This window comes from Triturus cristatus, chromosome 12 (genome assembly GCF_964204655.1).
Source record: "Triturus cristatus chromosome 12, aTriCri1.1, whole genome shotgun sequence".
NCBI classification, from domain to species: Eukaryota; Metazoa; Chordata; class Amphibia; order Caudata; family Salamandridae; genus Triturus; species Triturus cristatus.
The window spans coordinates 195635128-195661030 of NC_140595.1; the positions used below are offsets into that span (position 1 = coordinate 195635128).

Here is a 25903-nt window from a genome sequence, read left to right on the forward strand (position 1 = left end):
CGATGGAGCGGTTGTTCCAGTCCTGAAGGTTCTACGTCTGCTCGGTCTGTTCACTTCCTGCATACTGTTGGTAAGTCATGCACGCTGGCACATGAGGGCACTCCAGTGGTGCCTCCGCAGGCAGTGGTATTAACACAACGGAGACTCGGGGAGAAGGTCCGAATCTCCAGAGACGCTGCAGCGGAGCTGACTTGGTGGAGTGTACAGGGCAACCTGTCTCAAGGAAAGCCGTTTAAGCCTCCTCCGCGGGTGGTCACAGTGATCACGGACGCCTCCACTCTAGGGTGGGGTGCTCATCTGGGGGATCTGAAGGTCAAAGGTCTTTAGTCTCCAGAGGAAAGGTTTCTTCATTTCAACCTTCTGGAATGGCAGGTGATACGTTTGGCAATAAAGGCTTTCCTTCCTTCCGTTCGCGTTCAGTCAGTTCAGGTCCTGACGGACAACACTACCGCGATGTGGTACATCAACAAGCAGGGTGGTGTAAGGTCGTATCGCCTCTGTCGAGAGGCTCTGCGACTCTGGTCCTGGGCGTAGGGCCATCAGATTTGTGTGTTTGCAAATCATCTAGCCGGTGTGCTGAATGTTTGTGTGGATAGTCTCAGTCGGCGTTACTCGACCGATCAAGAGTGGCGGCTTCATCCGGAGGTTGTCCGTCACATCTTCTAGATGTGGGGGTTTCCTCGGTTGGACCTATTTGCCACTCACAAGAACGCGCACTGCCAGTTGTTCTGCAGTCTCCAGGATCCGATGCAGGGAGCGCTGGGGGACGCGTTTCAATTGGATTGGAGCTCCCAACACCTTTACGCGTTTCCTCCCATACCCTTGATTCCTCGGGTTCTGAGGAAGATTCGCCAGAACCGGGCCCAAGTCACATTGATCGACCCGGATTTGCCAAGAGGGGTGTGGTACATAGATCTTCTTCACCTCTCATCGCACCCTCCGCTCCGTCTTCCTCTCAGGGCAGACCGCCTCTCGCAGTCGCAGGGGCAGGTTCTACGCCCCTACTTCCAGAGCCTGCACCTTCATTCCTGGAGACTGAACGGGGCAACCTGAGTTCCTTCTCTCTCCCGCCGGTGGTGGTGGATGTTATTTTATTGTCCAGGCGACACTCCACTAAGTCTATTTACTCCTCCAGATGGTCTAGATTTGTCAAATGGTGTGGCGAGAGGTCCATTGATCCTTTGAAGGCTCACTTGTTGGATGTTCTTCAGTTTTCGCTCTTCTTGGCCCAGCAGGGTTGTGCTGTGGCCACTGTTAAGGGCTATTTGTCGACTTTTCTATGTTTGACGGACCAGCCGTCTTTATTTAAGTCCCCCATTGTTATGAGGTGAGGAATCCACTGGCAGATATTGTCTCCACCAGAAAAAGCGTTACCGAAGGTAAGTAACTTGTTCATCCAGTCTGATGCCTCGGGGTAATTCTAAGGTAAGGAATCTATAACAAATATATGTCTCTTACAGATATATCGTTACTGAAGGTAAGTAATTTGTTCATCAGGGCTGCCTCACCTACCCTGTACAGAGCTTGGAAGGGATGGCTCCAGATGAACCCCATCCTGACCTGTGGTAGGCCACTGTCTCTTTCCAGACTTTACGGTTGTGGCAGATACGTCTGTGCTTTGGTGGAAAGATGGAGATCCGAGCCCTCTGCTATTTGACGGAGATCCAACTCTATGCCAGCCTTTTGGAGTTTCCAGAGATCAGTCTGACTCTAAAAAGCTTCTTGCAATTCATCAAGGGGAGGACGGTTCAGGTTCTCACATAAAACTCTTCCACCATGTGGTACTGCAGCTAGCATGGGGGAGTGGGTTCATGATTCCTTTGCCAGGTGGCTCTACACCTTTAGAGGTGACTGGATGAGCCAAACATCTTCCTGATAGCCAGTCACATAGCAGGATCTCAGAATGGTCAAGTGGAGAAAGGGTTTGGAACATAAATGGCATCTCTATCCCGAGGTGGCCCAAGGGGATCTTTAGTCAGTAGGATCTATTCGCCACTGTGGAGAACATGCAGTGTCAACACTTTTGCATGCTGCAGTTTTCTCCCCAAGGCATTTGCTCAGAGTCTCATTCCTGCTGGAATGGAACAAAAGATTGTTGTGAGCGTTTGCACCGCTACCTCTTCTGCCTCGAGTATTAAGTAAGATCAAGGCAGAGTGGATACAAGTTATCTTGATTGCCTCCATTCTGCGCCTGAAGGATGTGGTATCCTGAGCCCCTGAGCCCTCTAATCAGGCTACCACTTCAGAATTACCTCCTGTCTCAGTAATATACTGGGAACTGCACCTCCATCTTCAGAACCTACACCTCCCTCTCTGGAGATCAAACAGAGTAATTGAATGCTTTTAACTTACTGACATAGTTGGGTGATGGCATCATTGTGGCCACATGCCCTTCCTCAAATTCTTTATACGCGTGGTGCTTGGGCAAATTTGCTGCCTGGTGCACTGTCTGAAACCCTGACCCCTTACAAAACAAATGTTCATATGTTCTTTGTTCTTTCTTTAGCCCAGCAACAACTTGCTGTGGGTATGTTGAAAGGTTATGTATGGGCTCTTTTTGCCTTTCAGGTTTGACTGTTCAACCACTGTTACTTAAGGACCAGTCCTCCTGGGTTTCATAAAAGGTTTGACATCCATATTTACACCCAGGTCATCTGTTGTGCCACATATCCAAGCCATTTGAGTCAATGCACAGCAGTTCTTCACAACTCTTAACTCCCAAGACTGTCTTCCTTGTTGTGATTACATGAGCACATCAAGTGAGTGCTCTGTGAACTACAGGTGCTTTCGGTGCAATCGCCCTACACCACCTTTCTGGACACTTGGGTACTGAGTGCCAGGTCGGTCTTTCTATTGATGTTGTGATTGCATCCCACATTGGTTAATTGATTACTCTGCCGGCATTTTTTGTTTCTAACCTCCTGAACTAGGGGATGTTCCATTGACTTGACCTTAAGTCTGCTCTAAGCCTTTACATCGGTCACACAGAAGTCCATCACATAGATGATCAACTCTTTGGTGAATTGTATGGCCCAAAAAAGGAAAGGCCCTGTAAAAGTGGACCGTGTCCATGTGGACAGTCTACTGTTTCAAAATCTATGCATTGGGAAAAAAAACAAACCCTGAAGTCCTGTGAGACCACTCCAGCAGGTCAAAGGCCGCCACGACTGCATTGGGTGATGTATGCCTGTTTTAAACATTTGCCAGGCAGAAACATGGGCACTGCTGCATACATTTACAAAGTACTACTGTCTCAACAGTCAAGCCTTGCAGTAATGGCACTTTTCTAAGTGGTTATACAAGACTTTTTGATCTGAATCCAGTTTTTGGGGTCCTTCTTCGTCTGGTGGTTGGTTTGAAGGTTCTCTATATCATTTTTAAAACACAGCTGATGGAGAAAGATTGAGTCACCTGAACACATCTGAGTAGGAAAATGTCATGAAGGCCTACCATTTGCCAATGTTTATAAACAGAATAACATTTAAAGTTATGTACCCTGTCTAAAGAATTCAATGAGTGTTTGTAGGATATGGTGTTCTGGAGAGCTAGTGTTATTGAAGAGAAGCTTCCTAGAAGCAAGATTTAAAGAAACTTGGAGTGAGATGGAAAAAGGCTATAGCAGGAAAGAATAGAATGAAAGGGAGAACAGGAGAAAATCCTGCAGGAATGGAGAAATCAATAAGACTGCCTCAAAGGGTGTGCAAAGCAAGTTTGAATGAGAAAGATTGCAGAGAGAGGTGTTAGGGGTAAACCGGAATAGAACCATATATCCAGGCAAGATGAAGTAGAGAGGTGTGAAAGAGGATGTCGGACACAAAGTGTTGCAAGCTAGCAGGATAACTCGGTGAGTTGAAGCTCACTGCTGAACCATTTGGTGATATGCAGGTCACAAATCATGTCAAGAGCAGCTCAACCTTCTATCCTTGTGAGGTGGATAAACTGAGTACCATTACGTTTGATATTAGTAGCACTTCTCATGTACAACTCTTAAAAACAGTGGGAAACCAGCAAGAGGTGCTATTTAAAGCAGGCCAATAATAGTCATGATTACTATTATCATTATTATTTCTGTTGGTTGCTGTGAAGGGTATAAATACACGGTTGTCACTGAGCAGCAGTGAGGATAGTGGTGCTGCTGGTGAAAATGTAATAGGGTTTAGAAGCAATACATTTACAAGTCAAAAGGAAAGCGGAAAAACACAGAAGAAAGGGGTGTTCCCTTGTTTGCCTGCTTTTCAATTTAGTACTTTCTGCTGAATTATCCATTCTTTACAAAAGAGAGTTAATTGGAAGTTTCTATTTGTTGAACACCTTGCAGTAACAAGCCCAAAACATGGTAATCCCTCACATCTCTCTCCTAAATAGTGCTGTCTTCAAAACTATTTTCATTTTGTTAGAATGGAGTATTATGATTCTCAGACATCATGCAAATGGTGCAGTCCTCGTGTTCACTTACATTCTTCTTTATATTACTTTATTTTCCTAGATCGTATTTGAATTCATTCCACAACAGCTGGGCATCACAGAATCTTTTTGGACCTTTACTATTTCAGAACAGAACATTTCTGTTCCTTTTCTTCTGGTGGGAAAAACTAGTGAGCCTTGTGTGACCTTGGACAGGTCTCACCTCAACTTTCGATCTCTTCTAGTTGGTAAGTGCAACATAACTATTGGAGATTTTTCAAAATAATATTCTTTGTAGGTTGCTGTGTTTAGATCATGGTTGCTATCAAGGGCAGCACACTACTCATGAGGTTATTGTACTGTTTTTGTGTTGCTAGTATGTGGCTTTTAGGTTCAGGGACCTTTCATTTTCAGATGTTTGAAAAGTTATAATGACTTTCCTTTCTTTTCACTTCTGCAGAGTCAATAAATATAGGTGTCCTGTGTGATATTTAATCAGTTAAACACTGCATGGAAAGCAGCAGTCATGATTAACATTTTGTCTATTACCATGACTCATTTAGTGTTGCCAGTGTCTGGTACAAGACAGTATATTTAGATAGAAGACCAATAATTTTGACATGGAACAAGAGGAAAAGCGGAGGGTCGCAACAGAAACCCTAATGCAAGTAGGAAATGTCTTACTTAGTTCTGATAAAATGCACCCAGGTTGGCTGACTGGCTACATCCAGGGTAGCCAGCCAAGATTCATGAGGAAATGGAAGTAATCTCAGAGGCTGGTGAATAATTGAAGATGTTTGTGGAAAGGGATCATTTGTCGTTTGTATGGTATGCAAAGAATTTACAATTTGGAAAGCAGTAGAGGCTTTATTATATTCTCCCAGGAAGACATTACCATCAGGAGTGAAGAGACAGGCAGTTGAGGCAGGCTCACACCACAAGAATAACTTCTGTAAAGTAATTTATAGTTCATGTATATTCCTGTTATACAATTCAAGAATATATACCACACTTAGGGTTCAGAAAGATGAAGTGGGCAGGGGTCCTTCAGCTACCACAACAGGTTCGGAGGGAGGGGATCCAGTTTCCATACACTCTTCATCACATGATACTGCTTCTGCCACTTCAGGAGGTGAGTAGACAGCATCTCGAACTTCACTGGTGCTTCCAGTAGTCACCTGTCCTCATTTGATGTTGAGACACTCATTGAGGCATGTCGGTGCATCTGACCTTTAAAGGTTTGCTGTACTCAGGGTTGATATTGAGCCATCAGTCGACATAGAGGAACATTTTAACATTGAACAGCTCCCATCACACAGAGTCTCAGTCTCCTTCTTCGACTAGATGTGAGTCTCCGCCTCCATGTACATGGAAGGGGATCAGCTAGCCTCCATCACTTGCGTATGAAATGGCATCTACTGAAGATGGTGTAGAACCATGCACTCCAAAAAGAACAGACCCTCTGTGAAGGGTGTAGCCTCCTATTAACTGAAGTTTGGATCTGCCTTGTATGCAGCTTCATTAAAAAGATTTTGTTGCAACTGACAAAGGTAGAAATAGTAGTGAAGAATCCTCTGCTACCTGCTCTTGCCAAAAAATTAGAAAGATTGAGCACGAAATGGAGTCTCATCATTGAAGGTGCAGGGGTGGATCAGAATCTCCCAGGCCTAGAAGACGCAGAATTCTATAGCATTCTGCTTCAGAATATGACTCTTCAGATCATTGATATGAGTTAAATCTAGCCTCCCAGATGACCTCTTATAATTCCACAGGTTGTTTATCGGGCAGGCTGCTAGAAAATTCAATATTCGAATGGTGACCCATTAGGTGACCATATCAGTTTTTTTTTAGACCATGCAGAAAAAGCCTTCATCTAGGCAAGCGGTTTCTTTGTTACCAGGCTTTTAGGGAGTAGCCATAAAATTAAAATATCTCCCACTTCAAACCAAAGCTCTTATGGCACCAAGCAAACAAAGCAAGTCATCACGATCCTCTCGAGAAGAGCTCTCTTGTCTCTTTTATCCAAGCATCTATCCATTCATCCTTCCATCCACCTGCTCAGATCTACCATTTCACCTTTACATTCTGTCATCCATTCATTCTTTCATCCATCATTCAGTCTTTCACCGTAATGTCCACCTACCCATCCATATCCAAACCTATCCATCTCCAAACCTATCCATCCATCTGTCCAGCCAACCACCCTTTCACCTATCCATCTCTCTATCCACAATTTTACACATCCAGCCATCATTTTATTCTTCCACCCATTCACTCCACCTATCCACCCTTTCACTAATTCATCCACCTTTCCACCCATCCATCCATTTACCTTTTCAAACATCCATCCACTTTTTTACTTGCATCCATCCACCCATCTGAGCACTCGCTCACCTTTGTCTGCCAAGTTGCAGACAGACGAGCCCCATCAAGAACTTCACCCACATTGTAGCTGCTAAGGTTGGGGGTTCATGAAGCCCCAGCAACAATCCTTTTACTCATCAATCTATCCACCCTGTATCTCCATCCATGCTTTCACGTAGACATCCATACTTTCACTCACTCATTCATCTATACTTTCATCCATTCGCCCTTTCTCTCATCCATCCATCCACCCTTTAATCTATCCATGCACCTTTCCTTTCATTCATCAATCCATTCTTTCACATATCCATCCATCCACCCTCTTTGACTCATCCAGCCATTCTTTCACACATTCATCCTTTCACTCATTCAGTCACCCATCTACCCATGCACCCTTTCATTCATCCATCCATCCACCCTTTCACTTACACACTCATTTATCCATCCATACATTCACTCACTCACCCACCCTTTCATGTTAATTATGAACGATTGTCTGCTGAGCTGCAGCAAGAAGAGACCAATAAAACCCCCCTGCTGTAGCTACTAAAGCAGGGGGTTCCCAACACCCCTGCCAGGCTTTCTGGAACCAATGACAGTCACTCAAACTAAACCTTTCTCTATTCATCCAGTGATGAGACGATTGGAGAAATAATTCATGTTTGTAGACTTCTTTCCTAAGTTCTTGAGGAAGATCGTGCTTCGTTATTTCTTGGTTCTTTGGTAACAGCTGCAAATATGTAGTAAAAGGCAGCAGCAGTTACTGCTTCGCCTGAGAAGAAAAGCTGAAAGATGGGAATCTCTGAGCATGAAGCTTTGTCAAGCCTCACTGAAGTGGACAAAGTGGCCAGTTCTTCTGCCCTTTCAAGTCGCTATAACAGAACCCTTTGGGATCTTATAATCAGCTTCAGATCTGTCTCCCAGGGAAAAGTAGTTAACTTTCAGGAAATCATATAAGAAAGAATGCTTTCTTCTGATAGTGAGTCTAATTGGTTTGACTTAGGATACTACTGACACTGTGACTTCTGACATCTGCCATGCTGTTTCAGACACATGTTTGTCGTGGCTTAGATTTAGCACTTTTACTTCACATGCTAAACAGAAAGTGCTTACACCTCAAAAAGCTGAACAAATGGGACTAGAGAAAAAAAATCAAAATGTTAACTCTCCATCAAATCTTCCTCTACCTGCAGCAAAATAATTTAATGCGTGCATTAGGTCTGCAAGATGCCTGTTTTCCTGTATCCATTTTCACCAAAATAGGATTACATCATTACCAAAACAAGGTTATGCATTTTAGAATGGAGTCTACTCTCTGAGGTTTTTGAAAGGTCATGGCAGTTGCTCCTGCAATCCTGCGTAAAATAGGGTATTCTTCTACCCTTACTTAGATGATTGGTGATGAAAGCTTTGGCTCATCTAAAGCTTCTACAGTACCCGCTGATAACAATTTACTTGCTTAAAGTTTGACTGAAGTATACAAAAAAATGATGGTGGAATGTTTGAATTAATGTCGGACACAGGGAATTACACAAAGCCTACGTTCCAGTCCATCGTTATTTTGCACTTCATACTACCTGAGTTTGGACCCAGCAGAATGCAAATCAGTCTTGACCCTGCTCCAATGGGAACTATCCATCTCGAACTGCCATGCCAGGTCCTGACTGAATGAGAACACAAGCAACCCAACACATGTTTCACCCTTACTAATGCACATCAGTCAGGTTTTTGTTGCTTCAAGTTTGCCCTGCATCTCAATTAAAACAAGCATTGGCATAGCCAATAGGTCTCTCCTTTGGACCTTATAAGTGTTTAGCCGTGCAGCTCACTTACATCAGATTCGTAGTAGGATATACCCTGGTAGTGTGTAAAATATTGGTCATCTGATACTGCTAGTAAGCATTGGCAAAGCCAGTACGTTTAGCTTCTGTTAGGTGCATGAAAGTCACTGTGTCCGGGTGCAATAAAGAAAACTCACAGAGAAGTGCCAAGATGCTGTATGGGTTGCACATCATGGAAAGCTCACGATTTTAGTTTTCATATTTTATGCCATGACCTTCAATATATAGGTCATGCCCCTTTTAAAGACACCCCACTTTTGTCATCCTACTTAGTTTTGGCATAATAGTTCCTCCTTTTAGAATCTGGAGCTGCAGGAGGGCTCACTCTGATATCAGACGACTGTCATGCTGTCGTGTGCTGCTCGGCGCTCGGCACTGCAGATCTGGTTGTAGTCCTGTTGAGATCCAGCCTGCTGTGTGTGGGATTTCATTCAGATTGCTAAACGCGCGAGTCTAACTTATCATAAGTGACACTTGAGATCATCAGCAGTAATCACAAAGCCTACAATATTTTTTTAAGCACAAATACCTTTCACATGCAAAGCATTTTAATAAAGGATACTAAGGATAAAGTAAACCCCAAAAAAGAGTCTCGTCTTCCGGGAGTTGCAGAATAGAAGTCCCAGATTCGCCAGGATAGTGGCTGCTATCCAGTGTCCATCGGGATTTTTTTTTCACATGTAACAGATGCCCTGGCTTTTTAAAGGGAGTGTGTGCTCTAGTGAGATTAGATAACAATTTGTGTAACCAGGACGATACTGTGTATCAACCATCAAATTCATTTTGTTTTCTATATTGGTGAGTACAGTTAAGTAGGTAAATACAGCGGAACTACATATCCCAAGATGCGAAGCGCAGAAATCAAGCACGACTTACCATACAAAGGCACAGGCGTACAAGGCTCTTAACAGTTGTTCGGGCTGGAGAGGGGCGTACGACAACCGCGTGGGAAACTCTCATTCCGCATAAGTGTTAGCACAAAGTTAACCCCAAAACTTCAGGTACTAACCTGCATTATATCCGGATTGGAAACACCGCAAAATTGAGGTCTTTTCAACAAGATGTGATGGATGCCATGCGGCAAGCTGATTGGCCAAAGTGGACGTGTAGCGAGGAGACGTGTAGCGTGTGAGGTTCAAGGTGTTCATGCACACATTTTGGACGTCACCAGCTTTGTCCAATCACAAAATCCAAACTATTTCTAACCAATAGCATTGTTTCATTCTTTGACCAGTCAGAGAATGTGCAGTATCAGCACTGATAGCTTCCTGATCCAACTTGTTGTTCCTTAACTATGTAGTTTATGAAGTTGTTCATCCCCGATTTTCAGCGATTGCCCCATCAAAAAAATTTATTTTTCTGGTTTTATGCATCTCGGATAGGGAGTTTCAATAATCTGAGACAAGATCTCCCACCTTTTCAAGAAGAAACGCAGTGTAGCGTCTTGTTACGGAACGGGGGAGGTGTCAGTGGAGTGTATACATAGAAATGTGAGCGCGCGTCTGGGATGGCACATCTATAGGATATTGCTGGCGGAATGAAAACAAAGGGAAGGGAGTTCAAAAGGAGCGTGGCCTTAGAAGCATAACTAAGAAGGTTTTCCAAGAGGGACGACCCATGTAAATAAGGGTGTGACTTTTATTATGTAAGCGCCGCTACTAATTAAAACAAGCGTTGGCCGCGCGCGAGCGGCTGCAGACGCAATATGTGGTGGGGGAGGGGGAGAAGCGGGAGTTGTGTGTGCGCGTGCGTCATCGTGATCGCTCTGAAAGCGAAAGTGATCGCGATGACGCACGAGTTTTCAAAGTGCTGCTGGCGGTCGGCTGCGCGCGTGCACGATCGCGTGAACGCAAGTGTTAGGCCAGCCAGCAGCACTTTGAAATTCCCACATACAAAATGTCTCTTCGAGCCAGCGCATGCGCTAGGCTCAGCGAGACCTAAAAACTAGACCCTTGTTCTAAATGATTCACTATGGATGTTCAGTGCTAGGCACACGAAAAGTAAAAGTATCTCTTTCTCAGGAGAAATTACCGTCTATCCAGTAGAAATGTATTTAGCTACGGGTAATACAGACTCCTTCAGTTTGCCAGCTGTCCTTATTTCTGGGATCCATGTCGTCATGAAGTTCTCTGGTATGGAATCTAAGCCTGCATACAAGACCACACATTAGTGACAGATGCCTCCCTGAAGAGTTTGGGGCACTGATGTAAATTAACTCCCATCACAAGGGTTGGGGTCTTCGATGGAAAGAGATTAATATATAAGTATATTGGAACTACAAGCAGTTCACCCGGCTCTGAGGTTTTTGCTGCCAAGGAACCAAAGCCAGTCCCTTCCTGCTTCAGACAGACAAGATGTCCACCGTGTCCTACTTGAACAAGCAGGAAGGGACACTAGTTAAAGAGGGCTCTCCAGGGAAGCTCAAACAATTTGGCAGTGTTCCACTTTTCAGGAGATCAAAACTCAAAGCCAGATGAACTGAGCTGCTATTTGTTGGAACAACACAAGTGGGTCTTAAACAGTGATGTACTTGCTGGGGGTCATCCAGAAATAGACCTTTTTTGCAATAGAAGAAACTAGAAATTCCCCATTTATACCTCCAAGTTTCTAGAACCCCAGTGTCTTGTCTGTGCAATTCACTTTTGATGAGTTGGTCGAGAGGATGTATTTATGCTTTAGATCCTATACTACTTCTCCCAAAGGTGATAACAAAGCTCAGGCCTAGCAACACGAACATGATACTCATTGCCCCAGATTGGTCTCACCAGTGGTGGCATCTGAATCTTTTTCAGATGTCCTTACTGCCACTCAAGAGACTGCTGATAAAGCTGGACCTTCTTTCTAGGATGTTGAGCAGACTGTCTAATCCCACACTTCCATTGCTGAACGTGGCTGCCTAGTTGCTGACTTCTTGCAGTAAATACTGTTGAAATTGTGAGATGACCGCATGCCCATCCTGCTAGAGAAGCGAATCGACCTTCGACAAGATTTTCATATGCATTCAAATGGAGAAGGTTTTACAATGCTGTTTCTAATGCAAGAAGAGAAGATATTGTCTTATTTTGTTTAACAGGCAAAATCTAGTTTACAATTTTCTTCCATTAGAGTGCATTTGTCTATCGTCCCTGCTCACGTTAAATTCCTTCTCAGGGGTCTCTTTCTTAACTACTCTAGTGATTAAGGGCCTTGGAGGGTCTTAAGAGCATGTTGCCCCTTGTTACAAGGGCAACCTTCTCCCACATTAGCTTAATGTAGTACTCTCCAAACGAATGGGTCCTCCATATGAGCCTTTTTACAAGGCTGACTGGGTTCATCTTTGCTGGAAGGTCGCCTTTTTAGTGGCTATTATCTTTGGAAGGAGGATAAATGAGCATCATGCTCTGTATATCTAAGAACACATACACACCTTACTATTGTAATAAAGTATCATTTAGAACTCTACCTTTCATTTTTCCCAAAAGTGACTTTTGATAGATTTTTTATATTAAACACACTAATTCCTTGCCTATTTTTCCCAAATCCATCATCCCTCGTGGAAGGTCTTCTAGCTGCAGATTCCTTACCATTGAATTTCCCAGGCATCAGGCTAGATGTGGAAACTTTTGCTGAGCAATACCCCTTGTGCGCGCCGTCGGGTGGCTCAATTTGCCTCTGCGTGACGGCATCGGTAGCGTCAGTTATGACCTCGCAGTGCCTATATAGGCATCACCTAGGCGCGCGGACATCAGTTCTTTTCTTTCCGCAGCAGTTAAGCGCCAATCCGGGAAGAGCTACCCCTCTGTCACCTTTTGACAGATTTTGCCTCGACTTTTGTCGAATTCAGAAGATTTTTCCTACTTTGTGTGCAAGGAATGTCTTCAAGGAAGTCAGGTTTCAAGCCATGCAGTGCCTGCCACCGCATGATGTCGGTTACCGGTCCCCATCTTGTCTGCCTTTGGTGTCTCGAGCGTGACCACGATTCAAAGTCATGCTCGGACTGTAGGGCCATGGCTCCTAAAACCTTACAGGAGTGGGCTTTGAAGCTCCTTGCGGCCTGGCAGTCAACACCGTCAAGCAAGACTCCGTGGAGGTCCCAGTCCGGAGCGAACAGGAGGTTGCGGGACCGCTTCAGGAGCCCTAAGGCCTCTTCTTCCCACTCAAGGTTCTCGGGACACTCTGGGAAGAGGCATAGGAAGAAGAAGTCCAAGCGGACTTCATCTTCACCTCTGCTGTCGTCTGTCGATGAGGGAGGTAAGAGCAGCGACGCACTAGGCATGGTTCCTCGGAGCCGAAGCCTGAGTTGATTTCGCTCCACCCTCCCTTTCCTAGAGCCGGAGCGATCCCAGCTCAAATAAAAGAATTTTATGAGGCCATGCGCCTCGTATTCGAGCGGGCTGACCCCGTAGCTGAGCCCTCGGGCCCGGTGGAGTCGGAATAGTCCTATTGGGTTCGATGCCTTCAGCTCCAGCGCCTATGGGGCCTCATGGATCCGATCTGGGTCAACGCCGGTCGTGCTAATGCGACCTCCTCTGGCGTCCAACCCGAAGTCGGTGCTGCAGGTGCCCATCAGCAGCGCCAGCCCCATCCTCAACGACACGGAGCTGGAACAACCCTGATTCCGGCACCTACTGAACCCAGGGGTTCTATGTTGTCATCTGAGCACTTTGAAGATATGCTAGGCTCAGAAGAGGAATGGAAGGGGTCTGTAGACCCTCTGGAACACCAGGAAGACTCTACGGATCAGTTGGACTGGTATGGGGAACTTGCAGAAGCCAGTGGACTGCATACTTCTCCAGATACTGGCATGCTCTCTCTGCCAACAGTTGGTAGGGAGGAGGGGGCATCCTATGCCATGGTGGTAAAGAGGGCTGCTGAGGTCCTTGGACTTCAGCTTCCCTCAGTGCAGGTCAGAACTAATCTTCTGACCGAAGTGCTTCAACCTGGGGCTTCCATTTCTGAACCCATTTTGCCCTTTAATGAGGCACTTACAGACGTCCATCTAGGCACGTGGTCCAAGCCTTGCACATGGGCTCCTGTAAATAGGATGATTGCTCGCCGCCATCGCCCAGCTCTGGGCAATCCGAAGTTCCTCAGTCAACACCCCACCCCAGAGAGTTTGGCGGTGCAGGTCTCTACTTCCCAGGGCGTGTTCCCTTCCGCCCTACCGGAAAGGGAATCCAAGAGGTAGGATGTATTTGGGAAGAATTTGTTTTCTTCCTCCAGCCTGGCATTGCGGTCAGTGAATACCATATGCTTATTTGGCCGTTTCTCCCACTCCCTTTGGGAGACGGTTGCGCAAGTGCTGCCACAAGTCCCGAAGGAGGCCTGGGCTGTGCTCGCCCAAGCTGTCAAAGATGGAAGAGATGCAGCAAAATTCACCATTGGGTGTGGCCTACATACAACAGATTTACTGGGCAGATCAATTTCAATGACAGTGGCCCTGAGGTGCCACGTTTGGCTTAGGACAACTGTTTTCTTGGGTGATGTCCAGGCCAATCTCATGGACATGCCCTTTGATAGAACCCATCTTTTTGGGGAAAAGGCAGATTCGGCCCTAGTCAGGTTCAAGGACTCTTGAGCTACGGCCAGATCGTTGGGCCTCTTCTCCACTCCTCATGGCCATTCTTCCTTTCGCCCTTTTCTTGGCAACGGAAGGGGTTTCTAGCCGCGTCAGCCCTATCCCAGCCACCATCCTGCACAAACTGGCCAAGCTGTGCGGGGACGTGGACGCAGTATATTCCAATCCAAGAATGGAGGCCATAAGTCGTCGGCCACCCTGCCCCCGGTAGCCTCAGCCTCCAAGCTCTCCGAGGTTGACTCTGCAAGACCACACTACAACAGTTGGTGGGAGAATTCGTCAATATCTCCCCCACTGGAGATCCATAACATCGGACTAGTGGGTCTCGCAGATCGTTTAGGAGGGCAATTCTCTGCCTTTCCTTTCTTTTCCTCTTCTCATTCTGCCAAAACAGGAACGGATGACGGAGGATCATTTAAGATTACTCCAAGAAGAAGTTTCAGCTCTCTTGGCCAAGGAAGCTATAGAAAGGGTTACAGTTTCAGAAGTAGACAGTGGTTGTTAGTCCCCCTACTTTCCGATTCAGAAGAAGAACACAGGGTTACAGCCTATTTTGGATCTTCGGACCCTCAATCTCTTCCTTAAGAAGGAGAAGTTCAAGATGCTAACTCTAGATCAGGTCTTGTCTGCCCTAGACCAAGAAGTCTCGATGGTAGTGTAGGACCTGCAGGATGCGTATTTTCGCATCCCCATCTTGCCGGGCCACAGGCATTACTTGTGGTTCACGGTAGGCCACAAGCACTTTCACTTTACCATGCTCCCCTACAACCTGACCAGCCCCCCTCGGGCGTTCACCAAAGTGATGGGGGTGGTTGCAGCTCATCTGCGCAGGTTAGCGGTGTCAGTCTTCCCCTACCTCGATAACTGACTGTTGAAGACGCCCTCGCCCCAGGCTGTCGGCTCCCACTGTCAGAATACAGCAAACCTCCTGCATTTGCTGGGGTGCTCTATAAATGTCCCGAAGTAACACCTGACTCCTTCTCAGACGCTCCCTTTCATCAGAGCAGTTCTGGACACAGTGCAGTTTCGTGCTTATCGTCCCGAGCAGCAAGTCTAGGATATACAGGTTATGATTCCGATGTTTCAGCCTCTAGCCTGGATTTTGGTTAGACTGACTCTGAGGCTGTTGGGCCTCACGGCCTCCTGCATCCTTATGGCCAGGTGGTGTATGCGGGTTCTGCAGTGGGACTTGAAGTTCCAATGGGCATAGCATTGAGGAAATCTCACCAACATGGTCCAGATCTTGGAAGGAACTGAGAGAGATCTGCAGTGGTGGTTGATGAACCGCGATTGGGTCAATGGCAGACCCCTCTCCCTTCCCCAACCAGAACTCACAGTAGTGACAGATGCGTCACGTCTAGGATGCTCTCTGGCGGAGTCGGGGCTCCACATAATCTGTTGGAGCTCTGAGTGATTCGATTGGCATTGAAGGCATTTCTTCTCTCTGTCAAGGGGAAGCTAGTGCAGGTGTTCACGGACAACACCGCCATGTGCTTCTGCAACAGGCAGGGTGGGGTGGGGTCGTGGACCCTTTGTCGAGAGGCCATACGTCTCTGGACATGGCTGGAACAGCAGGGCATAATACGGTGGTTCTGCACCTGATAGGTTCTCTGAACACCAAGGCGGACAAACACAGCCATAGATACCTTGTAGATCACAAATGGCATCTCCAGTCGGAGTTGGCACAAGGTCTCTTTCAACAGTGTGGGGAACCTTGGTTAGATTTGTTCACCTCCGAAGAGAACGGCAAATGTCAGCAGCACTGTGCGCTGGAGTTTCCAAGGCGGCTATTGCTCGGCGACGCCTTTAACCACGAGTGAAGCTCAGGCCTGCTGTACACCTTTCTGCCCATACTACTCATGCCAAGGGTTCTGAAGAAGATCAGGAGCGACCGGGCCCAAGTCATCATTGTGGCTCTAGACTGGGAGAAGAGAGTCTGGTTTCCAGAACTTCTCAGAATGAGCATCGACCCTCCGATCAGGCTGCCCCTTTGGAAGGATCTTTTGTCACAGCAGCAGGGGAGTGTCCTCCACCCAAACCTGTCAACTCTGCACCTCCATGCGTGGAGATTGAGCGGCGGCAGTTTTGACCTTCCTCCCGAAGTTTGTAGCATTACTTTGGTGGCCAGGCGACCCTTCACTGAGATGGTATATGTCTGCGGTTGGCAGAAATTTGTAATTACTGTACAGAAAGGTCTATTGACTCTCTTTCTGCATCTCTTTCTACTGTCCTTTTATTTATTTTGACCTTTGCCCAGCAGGGCTCTGCTTTGAGAACTCTCAAGGGTTACCTTTCTGCTCTGTCTGCTTTTGTGCGGCTGCCAGAACAGCTCTTTCTTTTCAAGTCTCCTATTTTACATAGATTTCTAAAAGGGCTGGTTCATTTGTTTCCATCCACAACCTTTGTGAATGCCACAGCGGGACCTTATTTTGGTCCTCACCTACCTGATGTGTGCTCCTTTTGATCCTCTGCACAATCGTCCCCCCAGCTGCTGACCCTCAAAACAGCCTTCATGGTGGCGATTACATCCGCCTGGAGGGCGAGTGAGTTGCAGGCGTTATCTTGCTCACCTCCTTATATAAGGTCCTATCCAGACAAGGTGGTGCTTCGCACCCGGTCTTCCTTTCTGCCAAAAGTTGTGACCCCATTCCATCTGGGTCAGTCCATCACTTTGCCCACCTTCTTTGCTCCCCCGCATCCCTCTAAGGAAGAGGAGTGTCCCCACCCTTCAGAAAAGGACCTTTTCTCACTGGGTCCTTCTCTGCATCAAGATTTGTTATACCCTGGCAAAGCAGCAGGCCCCTGAGAGATTAAGGACCCATTCCCAAACTGAAAAAGAAATCCTCCCAGACACGTTCTTTCTCTGGAAATGCTCCCACTATATGGAACTCACTCCCTAGTGACCTGCGCTGCAACCCCTCATTTTCCTGTTTCAAACGGGATCTTGAACACCTACTGCTCAACAAATACTTTAACACACACCCTAACTGAGCTATGTTCAAAAACCTCATACCCACTCTGCCTTGACCAGTTGTAGCGGTTAAGTTAGTGTTTCAGCGGTCCACTATGTCTTGTACATCTTTCAGCTCAAGCGGTTCCTATGTCTGCATACTGTAACTACTGCTGCGGCCGAACAATTTTCTTTATCAGTTTTTTTTGCATGTACTTGAATCTAATGATCTCGCATTATATGTAAAGTGCTCTGATACCTTCAGGTCTAGCTAGCGCTATAAAAACGGATAAATTAATAATAACTAAATTCCACTAGGGTAAAGGCTGTGACTACGGCCTTGGCTCCCGGTGTCCCAGTCCAAGACTTCTGTCAGGCAACAACGTGGGTATCCTTGTACACGCTTGCAAAATACTACTGTCTGGTGTCCTGCAGGACTTCCTAGAATAGGATATTGGTCCACAACCCACCGCCGAGATGGTATGGCTTCGATATCTATTTCAAAGATAAGGAATATGCAGCTAGAAGTCTCTATCAGATAAACAAGTTACTTACCTTCGGTAACGCATTTTCTGGTAGAGACTCTATCTAGCTGCAGATTCCTTACAGCCCCCCCATGCCTCCCCGCTTTGCGGACTAATTTTTAGGGCTAGGGTTACTCCCCCTTTCAGGGCCCTAGTTTTGCAGACAACTGCGTCAGTTAGTCTGTGGCTCTGTGCTCCTGGTGTGGAAAAATATGAAAAGTACTGACATCTGTGCCCCTGGGTGGCACCTGTATTGGCACCACGATGTCATAACTGACTCTAAGGTAAGTAACTTGTTCATTAAGAGTAACAACAATACAAAAAGGTGGGGGCGGAGCTAGCCATGCCAGGAGATGGCCGCAATGTAAGAGTGCTCCTCCGGCTATAACCCGATCCTGCAATAATCCTGGTCGCTGGACCGACCAATCCTCCCAATTTTGGAGTAAAACTGCAGCGGGAGACGGTGGCATTCTGCGGACTCGTTCCTAGCTGGCTGAGTCCAAGCAACACGCAGTAAGACCGAGGCAGGAGCTGAGCCGGGCCGCGGCCTGCTCGCAGGAGTGGGCGTTTCCCAGCGCCAAACTATACGCTCACCGGGGCCTGATCCTGGGAGTGCTGGGCCTGCTCCTTCTGTGTTGCGGTCGGCGCTGCTTGCGCCCGACGCTGGAGCTGACTGCCCACCGATCACTCGCTGCCTGCTACGGTTCGGAAGCTGGGACAGCTCCGTTGGGACGCTCTGCTGCGGGCTGACCTGCTGTCGAGGCCGCTGAGCCACGTCTGGCTGCGGCGGTGGTGCGGTTGCCGGCGGCGCGTCTCTGGCGCCCCCACTAACCTTGCCTTGTGATTCCCACTGCTGCAGGGCTGATTGTCTCCAGTGGACACAACACGCGATTGTCACCTCCTCAATTCAGGTGATGTGACGCAGAGGGCCGCTGCGATCTCGGCGCCCCCCCTGCTGCGGTCTGTGGTCCTCATCTGCCCCGAGCAAAGAAGGCCCCATCACTATAGCAACTAAAAATAGACAGTGAGTGTGGCTCTTCACGGGCTGATGTGACCTTGCATATCGTCACTGGGGTGGAGGGCCCCCCTTTGAGTCATAACCTGCTCCATACACCACCCCGCCAGGAAGTTCTCAGATTGTGGGCGCCACCTGTATCTCCCCATCGTCTGCGGTGGTGATTGGGTACTCTACGGGAGCTGGCTGCTCAGTACCGCATCGGCAGAGGTCGGCCTTGTGGTGCTGTTGCCTAACCATAGTGGAGAGAGCACACAGGTCACTTGCTTCTCTGCCTGCGCCTGGAGCGAGACCACGCCTTATAATAGCAAAGCTCCTAAATTATAGGGACCGGAATGCGGCGCTCCGTAGGGCCCGAGAGCTAGGCCGCCTTAACCATGAAGAGATGGACATATCCATATATCCAGACTTCACTTCACAAGTGCAGGAGGCACAGAAGAAATTTGTGGAAGTGAAAAAGAAGCTCCGTTTATGCAACATCCCCTACGCGATGCTCTACCCGGCTCAGCTGCGGGTAACGGATGGTGGCAAGAGCAGGATCTTCAACGAGCCGAAAGAAGTGACAAAATTCCTTCAATCGAAAAACACTCAACCTCCACGTCTGAAATCTCCTAGAGGTGCACAGGATGAACAGGGTGACACCTCGGACATTGAGTGACAATGGCCTTTCCTACATGTCGTTGGTTGTACGCGGTATGACACTACAAGAAGACCTCTGAGACACTGGGACTGGATTCAGATAAGTACCGTGATTAACAGACTGATATTTGACGCCACTTTTTATGCAAGAGACAATGATGCATGTTCACAGCATTTGGAACTCTGATTCATAGTTGGGATTTCATACCCCTCATTACCCTTTCTGGTCAAGCTTGACTAGTTATTACTAGTTGTAATCTAGAAAGGATGGGTTAGACGTCCACCCAAGTGACTAGCTCACTTGGGGAACCGGCTGGCAGCTATACCCCCGAGTGCATTCCACAGCTTTTTCGCTCTTAAGTGTGGGAATGAGAGTGAGTGGGGGGTATTGTTTTATGGGTCTGTCCTCGCCATGTTTGGGATGGCGATGTGGGTGGAGGGGGGTAAACGAGGTAAATTTAGTAAAAAGATCAGCTCTGATGTAACAATGGTTGAATTTCACACGAGTGACCTGTCGCCTTGTAGTTCCCAACTCATGTACTGACAATGGCTGCGCGTGTTAGAGACACCAGGAACTTGACACTCTTGACCTGAAATGTGCGTGGGCTGAACAATCCACAGAAGATAAGGAAAGTCTTTACGTATCTAGACAGGCATGCTGTAGATGTGGGTTGCCTTCAAGAAACCCACCTCACCCGAGATACTGACTGTAGAATTGGAGGCAAATGGGCCACATATAGATTAGAATCCTCCTACTCCACCTATACCAGGGGGTAATTCTCCTAGTTAAACGAGGTATACCGTTCACTTTGCTACACTCACATTCAGATGATCAGGGCAGGTTTCTCATTGTACAAGGCGATTTTGGCAGTACGATAATAACCATAATCACCGCCTACGGCCCGAACACTGATGATCCCTCCTTTTTTACAGATATATGGAGCAAGTTGAGATCACTCCCACCCTCTGCAATAATCTGGGGAGGCGACTTCAATACATGTCTGGATCCACTGGTAGATAGGTCCATAGGGAATGACAGATATGGGAAGAACTCCGCCAAAGTGCTCAGGGAGGGGATGGAAAACTATGCCATGCTGGAAATATGGAGGACATGACACCCACACCGCCGGGAGGGCACGTGCATATCATCTACTCACAATACATGGTCCAGGATAGATTTCTGGATAACCACTGCAGACGTAAGTGCCTGGACTACTGACATCACGCACTTGCCCAAAACCCTCTCTGACCACGCACCAGTTCGACTGGAACTCAACATTCCCTTGCATACACTGCGACAATACGCATGGCTCCTTCAGCCAAGTACATTGCGAGACCAGGTTTTTAACTCTGACCTGAAGCTTGCTATCACCGAGAACTTCAAACAAAATGTGGGGTCGGTGGAAAGCGCAAAAGTACTATGGGAGGCGTTCAAGGTTACTATTCGTGGATTCTGCATCGCTAAACATGCTGGTATTCTTAACGATATCCGTAGACAGCTATCCATTGTCGAGGCGGACATCAAAAGATTAGAGTCCATATATACCACTACTCTTGATCCCACAATCCTGGCGGACATCAGAGGGAAAATAGACACCTACCATGAATTTGCAGATAGTGAACTTAAATACATTTCACAGAAATACAAGGCGTGGGCCTACAGTGAGGGTGGCAGACTTGGACGGGCTCTCTCTAGCACGATCCGTCCTACGCCCACAACATCATACATAACTAAGATAATGAATTCTCAAGACGCAGCCTGTTAGGATACCCCCTCAATCTCGCAATGTTTTTGGGATTATTACACCCGACTGTACAGGGCGGGGACCATACCTGATCCCACTGAATTGAATCAGTACTTTGACAACATAGCACTGGCATGGCTGTCTGATACGCACCGCGAGTACTTTAGTCATCACATAACTGAAGATGAGCTCCGCGAAGCCATCAACTCCCTTCCCAACAACAAGGCACCGGGCATAGACGGACTACCTGCTGAGTTTTATAAGAAATACAAAGATCTGCTGATACCACATCTAGCGTCTATGTATGAAGAGGCATATGAGGATGGCATGCTGCCCCTGTCAATACACGAGGCGTTATTGATTACCCTCCTTAAACCTGATAAGGACCCGACTCATTGTGCCATGTTCCACCACATAAATCCAGAATTGCCGGCAGCGGCGGCCTTATTAGATGCCGCGAAGGCGTTTAATTCTGTTGAATGGCCGTACATGTTCTATGTCCTGAGGCGAATCGGTTTCCCGGAACCTTATCTGAAATGGATAGCATTACTCTATACAGCACCCTGCGCAAGACTAAAGATCAATGGCATAGTATCTTCTCCCATTTATAGAGGGACTAGACAAGGATGCCCTTTGGAGCCATTACTTTTCACGCTGGCACTGGAACCGCTGCCCTGCAAGGTACGCCAGAGACATGCCGCTACGGCTCTGCAGTTCCAGCTACGTCCTGTTAGCATATCACTCTATGCGGACGACATGGTCTTGTACACCAGATACCCAGACACTAATCTAAATGCGCTTATTCGCGAATACAGTAGGTTTGCATACTTTTCGGGCCTTTGTATTAACTGGGACAAATCAGTGGTCATCCCACTTACCCCTGTGACGACCAAACCGTCCCTCGACTACCCATTGCAATGGCAGACTGACCCGGTCAAATACCTGGGTGTCTGGATACATCGTGATCCGGAAACAGTGATACAGGAAAATTATGGTAGAGCAATAAGCAAACTGGAAGATCAAGTGAACAGGTGGATCCGACTGCCTCTGTCGTTAGCGTATAGGATTGCACTGCAGAAAATGGTAGTGCTGTCCCGGTTTCTATATCCCTTTATGAATATACTGATTTGGTTACCACAGATCCTGTTCACCAGACTACGTACAGCGCAACTTCGCTTGACATGGGCAGGGAAACACGTGCGGGTTTGGTGGAAGGAACTGACAAGACCCTACATCCAACACAGCTTCAGCGCCCACGATCTGCAACTATACTATTATTGCGCTCAGGTGCAACATGCACACTATTGGCTACAGCCACACGGTCACGTGTCGCATATTGCAGTGGAGCACGAAAGTATGCACCACACCCCCCCTTCTTTCACTTATATCTTCGCCCAGACAGTATGCCTCCAATCTGGAGATACACCCAGCGGTTTGCACCTCGAGGGCCTGGTACACACTAGCGAAGTGTGCACACAAACTTCCGTTATTTGCGCCGCCACTTCCCCTCCGACACCACCCACAGCTCACGGTGACACAGGAGTGGAAAATGGTGCAGGAACTACATGAGGTGGATCTCCGTACCATAGGTGATGTTTTCCCCAACAAGGAATACATATTGCAGGACGCTGCGACCTTAAGCACGTCGTACCCACTTAAAAGTTTTCGCATATCTGCACTTACGCATGGCGATCAAAACCTTGTATCCCTCCTTCCCGGCTGAACCACCGTCGCTTAACGCGCTGCAGACTCTCCTGACATCTATCACACAACACAGCCTAGTTACTAAATTATACAACACGTCACAGCATGAACAGTTCCGTACAGCGGTTAGACCTCTAGTCAGGTGGGAGACTACACTGGGTACGACTATTGCTAAAGAAGACTGGGAGTTTGGATGTATGCAATTACAGCTGCTCACTTCTAAATGCAATCTGAAAATTATTCACTTTAAGTTTATACATCAGGTATACTACACACCCACGCAATTGCATAAATACAGACTAAGAGCTGATGATCGATGCCATCGATGCCATGCCTCCAATGCAGACTTTTTACATATGGCTTTGGAGTGTAAGGAACTCTAACCCTTTTGGCAGGATGTCACCGACACTCTCACACAAATGCTGGGGGAGTGCATTCCGAATGCACCCCTGGTGTTCCTCCTTGGTATCTAAAAGATTAAACTGGGGCGTAGACGCAGGTTCCTGGCAGTGGCACTATTGTTGGCAAAGAGAAGAATAGCAATGAAATGGGCAGTAAACAGGCACCAAAGCATGCAGATTGGATCAGGGATATGTCATATTGTAAAACACAGCTAGACATGTATGCAGAAGACATACCCCAATCCTCTAGACCACAGGATTTCTGGGAACCACTGGTGCAATATCTTCTCTCTAAGCAAGCAGAGGGCTGATTAAGCAAGCTGGTTGGCTCATAGGCACGATATGATATGGGAGATGCATGCCTCACCTAGTCCTATTGCCGGCTGGCAGAAGGACCCACTTAGATATATATGTACCAGGTGCTGTACCGATGTTTCATGATCATTTGATTCATGACGTTATCGATGTGCAATTCCTTACCTTTTTCTAATATGTCATTGATTAGACTTGTAAAGCCAGAGACACCAAAGGCGGTAACATGATGCATGTAAGTGATAAAATCCACTGTATCTATTGCTTTCAAAATGATGTTGTATGCGCGCCGTGTAAAATTGTACTATTTGTCTGACGACGAAAAAAAAAAAGAAAAGCAACAATACAAAAAGGTTCCTTTGGGCAAAAACAATTGCAAGTGTGTGTGCACAACACCAAATTAAAATAAGTCATAAAGATCAATGAAATAGTACCCATCATGAGTGAATATTTGGAAAATATTTTAATTTGTTGCAAATTATTTTAAAACACACTGCAGAAGCAACCATATGAGGGACCACACCCATCAACCCGTATGAAGAGAAAACAAATCGCAGGGAAATGAAATAAACAGTTTACACTTATTTTTAATTTTTAATATGTTTATTGAGGTTTTATATCATATATTGCAAACATATCAGGGAATATCAATACTGTATCATAAAGGATAATACGAAATCCAAATTAGAAGAAAAATTAAGAGCAATAAACACAACAAGAAAAACATAAAAAGAATTGATAGGACCGGATTCTTGCCTATCTTGTTATCTCCAAGAATCCTCTCAGGTCACCAGGATCTTTTTATCTGCTAAATAGTGTAGAGGGGAGGAAATTCAATTCTCAGTATATAATCAACAGAATCAGATCTCAGTTTCAAAGCATCACGGACTCCGAGTCTAAATTTTAAGATTGTATTACAACCAAAAATAACTGCACATACAAACACCTCAATACAAGGTGAAGAAAATAAATGGGCACTAGTACAAACGAAAGTCTACGCAAGAGTCTCATACGACTCAAGATAAGAAGCATAATCAATTCCAAAAGCATAAGAAATGCAATAGTTAGTCCAATGTCTACATTAGGAATCATTAGCCTAAAAATAAAAAACAGTTAGTCTATCCCTACTCTATCTCTAAAGTGACATCCCTACTTAGCATTTCCCTCCCAGGCAAGAAAATAAAAAGGTGTCAGAAGTGAAGACTTCCTTAGAAGTACATTCACTTAGTCAGAGCTCATTCTAAGATGCTCCTTCTAGCTTCCCATCTAAACCTCAACTGCTCCACCCTCGGGGCACTGTCCCTAATACAAAATCCCAAAAACATAGAACACGCCCTTCGGCACACCTCTTCAGCCAGGTCTTCTTCCAGTACTTTTCCAGTGAAACTTGTACTCCATCCAACGACGGTTAGTTTGACCATGGGTCCCAGGCACCTTCTCCGCTGAAAGTATAATCCGTAAATTCCAATGTACTCCCCTGTTGGCTTCTCGTACCATCCTATCTCCTAAAACAAAGACCTAGTCTCTCTAACGAGCTAAATGTCCTTGCACCTGCAACAGAAACATGGGAACGAAAAACTTTTCACTTCTCTAAGATTTTCCATCCTCCTGAAACCCAAAGCCTTTACCAAGGGAAATCCTTTTCGGCCTACGTTAGCTAACATAAGAAATGAACAGGCCTTTCTCTTTAAACGTGTATGCAATCAGGCCTTTACACTGTTAAACACTCCTAAATCACACTTTAATCATTGGTTTATTACTCCTTTATACGTGAATAAGCACATTTAAACTAATACATTGCATTACACGAAAATCAAACACTATGCATTTACTCAAAATACATTTGCAATGACCTACGACATTACTCTTCATAAAAACATGATTACATTTCTAACCAAACCTATGTTAAACAATTCTAGTAATACATTTCTATGTCACCCCTAAACTACTTCGATTAATATGTGGGTGCGGACTAACAGTGAATATGATACACCCCTACAAATTTCAGAATAACGTGGCGCTCTATGAGAACCACAGTAGTAATTTGACTTCATATCTAAACACATCCATATATTGTACTCATAATGGATCTATTCATGACTATAGACGGCGGAACTACTTATAGCTACGTCAGCTTCATGGAGCTCTGATACAACCTCTGGAAATCCAGTTACAATCTTTATTGAAATTTAGCTAGGATAAAGTAGCACAGCACTGTATGCTTAAGCTAATTTGAACATAGGAGACTAACCGTTTAGTTGTATGGTAATCTTGTTCATACTTACAACCGATGACTTTTACAGCGACACCCCTCTAAGTTTTACAATCTAGCTTCTCAGGCTCTTAGGATTTGGATTAGAGCTAATATTCTATTCAGGGGCATTGGATGCCTTCCCCGCCAAATAGTTTTTATAGAGTGCCCAGAAGTTTTTGGGGCGACTTTGGGG

At 46.3% G+C, this 25903-nt stretch overlaps 1 protein-coding gene across 1 annotated transcript in view; it reads left to right on the forward strand.

Annotated features, from left to right (window-relative positions):
- The window catches only part of HYDIN (HYDIN axonemal central pair apparatus protein), a 2467744-nt gene that overhangs the window by 2150746 nt on the left and 291095 nt on the right, over positions 1-25903 (forward strand). Inside the window, exon 72 of the mRNA XM_085640020.1 lies at positions 4487-4652. Coding sequence (XP_085496146.1) covers positions 4487-4652 — 166 coding nt within the window. The remainder of the gene's footprint in view (positions 1-4486; positions 4653-25903) is intronic.